An 8,353-nucleotide genomic window follows, 5' to 3' on the forward strand; every position below is an offset into this window, starting at 1 on the left:
ATTTTTGAAATGAGGAAAAGTATTTTTAATTTTAACATGAAAATTACTTTGCATACAGACTATTCAAAACAAATACTCAAAATATTCTTGGACAAATCTTTATTTTACTTTATTAAGAATACTTCATTAAAAATACGATTTTTTGTATGTGAAAGACTTATAATATTAACCAAAGGATTGCCAAATTTTGTGAAGATATACACACTATACTGAAAGTTTGAAATATTAAATCTATAACGACTTTAAATGAGTACAAAGAGGTCACATGGTTGGTCAAATTGACCGAGCCCATGTTAAGAGAGTTAATATAGTAGGAAAATGTGCTTGAAAAGAAATTATAACATTTTTACATACTAAAGATGTTAATTCAAGATAAAAACTGTTAGCTATGCCTAACTTTATTAAAACATATCACAATTATTTATGAAATGTTTTCAACAAGCATATTCAAAGTAGTAGCAGAAAAGTCTGATTAACGAAACACTACAAAAAAGATGAGGTCCTAACAACTCCACTACAATTAAAATAACTAACATCTATTTGTAAAATAACAAAGTAGAAGACAGTAGGACTACTTACTGATGCTTAGAGATTGCAACAGCAGAATATATTCTTCAAAAAAAATTAATTAGGAACAAAAAGAATGTCAGAAGTACTAACCATCATTCCTCATACACAGCAGCTGTTTTAAAATCTGTCGAAACAAAGGTCGTTCCTAAAATATCAAAATATTTTTCTGAAGTACACCAACTTTTGACTGTCTTTCATAATATCCTATTTTTGTTTGTTTTCATGAATTTTAAAATTTTAATAGTCATATCTTGGTATATTCAGTATCAAATTAATCATGATTTTCACTAACAAAAACTTAATACACATACAATATATTGATTTTGTGATACACAGTTGCTTCTTCCAAACTCACCTTTATACAAAACAAATATCACAGATCAAACTCATTTGCTATTGAAAAAAAATTGTAATTACATATCATTTTCATATATAGCAATATTCAAAAAACTATCTGCTGAAAATGTAAACATTTTACATACAAGTATTAATATGCTACTATATAACAAAACTTTGAAAATTTTAAATGTATTAATCTTTGGCATAAATTCTGCTATTAGCTAAAGTAGAAAATATCTACTTCAGAAAGACAAACAACCTACAAAATTGTATATAAAGGGTTAGTTAGCTGTGTAATCTCCAGAGATATTGTTGCTAAGTTTGAATAAGTTTATAAATTATCTTCTTATCATTCATTAACACATATACAACATCCTGACATATGTTAACTAATATTAAACTAATGATGAAAAGTTTACTATTTGATATTATTTTTTCATTACAATCCAATCATAAATTCACATCTTGCACAATGTACAACTTAAGAATAAGTATCACATATATTTTGCCTCAGTATTTACCACACTTGCTTTAACCATTTATGCTTCATGAAGTATTAATTAGCCTATATATTTTCTACTTTCAGTCAGTTCTAGTACAAAAACTGTAAATTACGTATCAATATGAATAATAGTGAATTGTTGACAAGATTTTCTGTGATATGTGTTAAAAAATTTAATTCCTCATCCCATTTTAGTTCTTATTTTGTTTGAAACTTGGTTTTAAATGAAGTACTCTTTTGCTGAATCAATCATAAGCATAATCAATACAAATTCAAATACTACACCTCAATACTAATGCACAAACACTTCATTTTTCTGTGCATGACTTCAGACAACTGAAAACTACTTTATTTCAAACCTGATTTGTTTCTTCATTTAAGAGAAAGAGACAAACTTTATAGGTGAATACGTTGCTCTTTGAATGAATTTGAGGATGCAGTAAGTTTTAAAAGACTTAAAAGTACAAAATCAGATCACTTTTCTAATTTAAGACAAGAACAAAAGAGAAAACCTAAAAAATTCTTACTTTAGGGTCAGTTTTCCAACACTGTTTCATTAAATCAGCAAACTTTGGTGGACATGAGCTTGGTATTGTCAATCTCTATATGAAAAAAATGTATATCTAATAAAAAAAAAACATAGCAAAACAGTATGAATAAAGCAATTATTTAAATAATAATTTAAAATAAATCAAATTTATTTAGATTTTACCTTTCTAAGGAAGGTCTCTGTTTAAAAGTGTAAAACTTCAGATAATTATCTTCCATATAAAAAGTTATGGGACCTTTTTCATGAATACCTTTTATGATGACAGATAAACTAACATTTTACCGTTTGAGTTTGATGTTTTCATCTAAACTGAAGATTTCATTGTAATTAGCATTCAAAATGTTTATAAAATAATTTTGTGGATAACCACAGAAAACATGAAAGGTCCAATATAACAAAATTACTGCACTGTGTTATATGAGCAGTTTTATATATCATATCTGTATGATAAAATTTCCAATTCTCTAAGTATTATAATAAAAATTGAGATTTCTTGCAATCTCATTACAGAACAATAACATCCCACTGAAACAGTTACATTTGTAAAAAGTAGACAGAATTATACTTTAAAGTTCTTAAATAGCACCTAACAATATTATAAATACTATGGTGGTTCATTTATAAAAAAAATTATTTATGGTTTTCAAATTATTTTCACAATAAATTTAAAATATATTCATTATGTTTTCTTTGAGACTCATAATGGGACATAATAGCAAAAAGTAAGTTAACATGTTTCTTCCTAATAGCTAGCTTCCAATTGCAATACTACAAGCATCTTCAAGTTTGTATGTATAACTGTTTAATTTAGAAAATATGTTTGATTAGGGAACATATAGAAGTTGAATACAAAAAACTGTTTTGTTAAACAGGCATTGTAATAATGTTAAAGTTTAAATAAATTTTGTTGTTAAACCTAGTGGTTGACATCTAGTGGTAAAAAGTGTATAAATAAAAATTAAATAATATTAAACACACACATGCCTATTTACATTCATAGATAAAAAATTAAAAACCACAGAGATTAAAAATATGAAAAGTAGTACACACACACATATATATTATTGTATATACCTAAGTACATCTAGAAGTAAAAATACAAATCACAGCTCATCTGCAAAGTAAACTGTACACGGCTTCCCCTTTTTTTGTTGAACAGATACACTGAGTGGTCACAAGTAAATAGACACCTAATTTTTCGTCATTTAACTAATTTATGCTAACTAGTTTGTGTTCACAGAGCACTATATAAATGAAAATGGTCCGCACACTAATTATCTTGTGCTACAACATGCTGAGAACCCAAGGTTCTCTCGAATTGGCAGATTTTGTTAGAGGAAGGATAGTTGGTCAAGCAGATGGTGGAATAAGTCAGTGGCAAATTTCGCAGAATTTGGGAATCCCGCTTTCGACAGTCAACAAAATCCTCATGCAGTTCAGGAAACACGGCAAGGAAACAACTGAGCAGTGTCCGGGTTGTCCTGGTCCATCGGAGAGGACAAAAAGGCTGTCAAGAGGAGCATCAAAATGGATCCCAGATTAACGACTGCAGAAGTGGCCAAAGTTGGTGGGATGAGCCCGAAATCTGTTCAACAGATTGGGTTATCGTTGCAGAGCAGCTAGACAGAAGCCCTTATTAAGACCTGCCAACATAGTCAGACGAAAGAAGTGGGCAAGTGATATGATAACCAAGCTCTGGATTTTTGGAAAACCGTATTGTTCTCTGGAGAATGCCTCAACAAGAGTTTTGGCTCAACAGATTGCAGCCAACTGTGACGCATTGTGGTTTCAGGGTGATGGTTTGGGGAGCTGTTTGGGTTGGTGGGAGATTGAGCTTAGTGGAGTGCGTTGGCAACATAAATTTTGCAAAATATGTCGAAATATTGGAGGAAGGACTCTTGCCACTTTATTCCATGGGTTTCGTGGCCAAGAACACAACGTTGTTCCAGGAAGATGGAGCACTGTGTCACACTGCTAGAAACACCCAAAAGTGGCAGGAAGAAAATGGTATCCAGAAGTTGCCCTGGCCTAGCTAATCTTCTGACATGAACCCCATCGAAAACCTCTGGGCCGTACTCGACCGGCAAATCAAGAAACAACCAAAAAAAAACCAACTTTGAAGAGCGATCTACTCCAAGTTTTGAAGTACGAGTGGGTCAAAATCCCACAATCTAAAATTGACGAGATGATCCTCACGATGCTCCAAAGGATCAACGAACTCCATGAAGCGAAAGGAAGATCTACTAGATATTAATTAAATTATAAATATATAAATTCATGTGAATATGACTGAAAAATTTCATTTTTCTGAAAAGGTGGTGTCAATTTACTTGTGACCATGCTGTGTACTTGTGTCTTCCTTCATCAATAACCTTTGTAATGTCATTTATGACTTAAAGTCAACTTTATAATCATAAAAAGTCATGAGCATATAAAAAAAGTCACATTAACTTAATTTTACCTGGTAATTCAAGTACTAGGAAATTTGGTATCATGAAAGGTTTGGCTAGTACAGCAAAAAAGATAACATCTATAGATCTATTAAAAAAAACAAAAATGTATTATGTATCTTGAATGAGTGTACGTAGACAACTGGTATCCTAAACTCTTCAGAATAGAAACAACTTACCAACCAGCACCTAAAACAGGTGAAAATACAATAAAAGCAACAATGACTAAATACAAATTTCTCTCTATCCTATATACTAAAAACAAATGTAAAACTTTATTAAAGAACGTTTTTGAACATGGCTATAAAGTTAGCTTTAAGTCACAAATGATATTACAAAAACAACTGATGAAAGTTTAGACATAACTAACAATTCAAGGGAAAAAAGAAGGCTATGTAGAGCTTACCTTGCAGACACAATAAGAACTATGTGAGTAAAACTCTGCACAAACATGAGTGGGCAAACACAATTATACTGTATGTTTAAGTAATTTTGAAAAGCTTGTTGCTAGTGATATTTTGTATGAAGTCATCTTGTGGTATCAAACTCACTTTGTCTGAGTTGAAAACAACTACACTAAAAGACAATATGTCAAGTCTCTTATGATTACAAAAGTCAAATCAAAACCAGAAAAAAGCATGAAACCCAGAGTTCAAAAATTATATGATCGGTTCTGTGTGGCCTGACTTATTCTCTCCAACTTATACTTATAATTAGTCACTGAAGTGTCACTTATTTATGCACATAGGTACTGATATTGATGTACGTGCATAAATGTAATGTTTGTGTACGTGCATATATATATATATATATACAGACACACACACACAAATAGTTTTATAGGTTACCAGTTTTTAAACTTTTATATATATGTGTGTAATATTATTAGTTATTTATATTTGCATAATTTTAATTTACAACTATATGTCAATGCCTGAACACTAGCTCTAATAATACCTACTTTGCAAAATGCAGTTACTTGTATCCTACCTATTGTGTTCTTTAATGAAACGTGTTTTAAATTAAAACAGTAACTTATGTAAATCTGAAAAGGCTCTAATACAGGAGTTAAAAGCTTTCTAATACAAAAAAGCTGAAAAAAACTGTTAATGTGAAGTAAATCTATAGTATTTACTTTGTTAATACTTTTTACATATTAGAAACTGCCATATAGCTTCTAAGTTTTCCTAGGAACTATTATTTAATAATTATCTCAATCATGTACAAGAATGCTTAAGTTTTTAAAGTACATAACATTAAATTCCCAACATTATAATTCCTCAGCTAGGCTTAGTTATGTTTACTGTACTTATCTCACTATGCTTATGATAATATGTGACATATGAAATAATTCTTTACAACATTTTATAATATCATGCTGATTTTTCATGACTGAATATGTACATTCTATAGATGGGTTCCAAGATAAGACATACAAAAACAATTCTATTTTCTATTCCTTAAAGTTTAATCTCAATTACATTACATTTCATTCTTTAAATAGTCCCCTTTCCAGTAAGAATTTTTGTTTTCTATTTGTTACATCTTTTACTGAAATTACAGAAATGTAGTAATATGCATTAATTTTCTGCTAAGTTCATGTCATATTTGTCTGACAGCTATATATTCTATAAAAAAGCTATTTTATATAATAATAATATAGAAGAGATACATGACTACTGATCAGATTGATCTATCTGAAATACAGTTGTTAATTCACATGTCATTTCAATTAGCTTGAAAACATGCCTTATCACAAGACCCTAAACTAGGTTTTTTGGCACCTTTTCCTCAGTATTCCAAAAACACAAATGTACATATTTCATTTTTTTACACCTATTAAAGCACATCTTTGTTTTTTATTTTGCTAGATAGTTCCAAGTTCAATAAAAACTTTTTTGTTGTAATCTATAAATTCAATTAAACTTCACGTTATTATTATCAAACAGTTTCTAGCCTTACAAACTGTAATGTTTATGTAGTACAAAGAAAAAGTTGAATGTCATCACTGTTGACTAACTTGAAGAATTCAAAGTACTTAACTATATATTTACTTCTTTAAGTGAATTTTAGTTCTGGATTTAGGATATGTTTTCTTTTTTAATTTGTGCATTTATAGTATTGAAAATACCATCAACATCAATAATAAAAATTAAATCCTGTTGTCAGTTGTATCAGGATGGTGACTAGGAAAACAAAATTCAAAGACTTCTCAGAACTAATATGAAATCTACACAACAATCCCACTCTTAAGAAAACTATTATTTATACCAACCTTTCCAGCATCAACCACAACTGTTTAAGTCAATTATGTGTAAATTTAATGATTCAATTAAACTTCACATTATTATTATCAAACAGTTTCTAGCACTCATATGCATGGTATAGTATTTTTGCAACTGTATTGCCCCTCTCTGTGTTTAGTTTTTATTTCCCTATATTCTATATAAAGACTTTTTATGCAAATTCAAAAATATATTAAAACAATGCAATGGTAATTTTTCTGAAAATAGTGGTGAATAAATGTAAAATGTGCAGTCAACACAATCCCTTGAATCAAAGCATATATGCAATACAATTGTCTACTGGGCAGTTTACAACCATTTTTTGTCATTCCATGTGTTATTTCAATAAGGAAAATTGCAATTAAATACATTCTTTACAACAACATTTTATAAATTCATGCTGGTTTGTTATGACTGCACGTGTATATTCTGTAGATGGAATCCAGCATAAAACATACAAAACAAAATACTTTTCTACTGTTCCTAAAAGTTTAATCTCAGTTACCTTACATTTCAATCTTTAAGTATTCCTCTTTCCAGTAATAATTTTTGTTCTCTATATTTTACATCTTCAGTAGTCAAAGTGTTGTCATCATGTGAGGGTAGACTAACTGATGTTGATATCGATATGAAATTTTAGGAATTGCAAACAAAATTAACATTTTCCTTGTAATATACTGTTGAAAAGAAGCATTTTGATATATACACTTTTTTTTCTATGATTAACCAATGAGGAGAGCATGACAGACAGACATTTGGTTATTATATATATATAGATGTGTTTTTTACAAAGTACACAATTTTTGGGTCATATATAATATCCTACATATAAAAGACATTAAACAAGATGTCAAAAAAAAAAAAAAAGAAAGAAAGAAATTGTATTAAATTCTTTCACAAACCTCATCCTTTTCAACCACAGCCCATGCAATCTGGAACCCTTCAATACCTTTAAAAGGCACTTCATGTGTGAGTAACTCCCACAAGACCACGCCATATGACCAAATATCACAGGATTCTGAGGATGGAAGGCATTGAATCACCTGCAGCAAACAAAGCAAATATTATCAGTGCTTGCATATTTCTATAAAAATATACTAGTCACTTCATACAAGTCATAAACATCTGTGTATACAAGCAAAAGAAATTGAAGTATAAAAACTGTACATATCATTGCAATGAAATTATAAAGGTAATGGAATAGAAACCTATATCAAATAATAAAATTCACTGTTTACAAATCACACAAACCAACGAACAGTGTTACACAAGAAACGCATCTGAATACCTCTTGAACATGTGACACAGCTGGCCCAGCATACTTTGCAAGGCAAATCTGAGAGAATAAATACAATGATACAACAGGTATATAGATTAGTACAGTTCAAGTGGGTCAAAATGACCAAAATTAATTAATTATATGAATATGAGAAGAAAGAGATTAAGATCAAAAACTGATACATGAAATATCACAGTTCTCGAACATAAATGATCTATACACCTGGAAAAAAGTTAAGCACCCCCGTGTTTTTTTCAAGTGATTCAGATTCGACGTTCTTGTGACTGATTATAAATTACCATTCAATCTAAACGTGTTTATCAAATGAAATTATGCATTATTGGGCACAAGAAAACAAGATTATCACCGTAAAATAAC

At 29.7% G+C, this 8,353-nt stretch overlaps 1 protein-coding gene across 3 annotated transcripts in view; it reads right to left on the bottom strand.

Annotated features, from left to right (window-relative positions):
* The window catches only part of LOC106462172 (mitogen-activated protein kinase kinase kinase 20-like), a 194,229-nt gene that overhangs the window by 87,221 nt on the left and 98,655 nt on the right, over positions 1–8,353 (bottom strand). For all 3 annotated transcript variants that reach the window (XM_022389353.1, XM_013922070.2, XM_022389354.1), the window contains exons 8-10: positions 7,599–7,739; positions 1,939–2,013; positions 661–715 (exon numbers count right to left, since the gene is read on the bottom strand). In XM_022389353.1, coding sequence (XP_022245061.1) covers positions 661–715; positions 1,939–2,013; positions 7,599–7,739 — 271 coding nt within the window. The remainder of the gene's footprint in view (positions 1–660; positions 716–1,938; positions 2,014–7,598; positions 7,740–8,353) is intronic.

The sequence above is a fragment of the Limulus polyphemus genome, unplaced genomic scaffold (assembly GCF_000517525.1).
Source record: "Limulus polyphemus unplaced genomic scaffold, Limulus_polyphemus-2.1.2 Scaffold1109, whole genome shotgun sequence".
In the NCBI taxonomy this organism is placed as follows: Eukaryota; Metazoa; Arthropoda; class Merostomata; order Xiphosura; family Limulidae; genus Limulus; species Limulus polyphemus.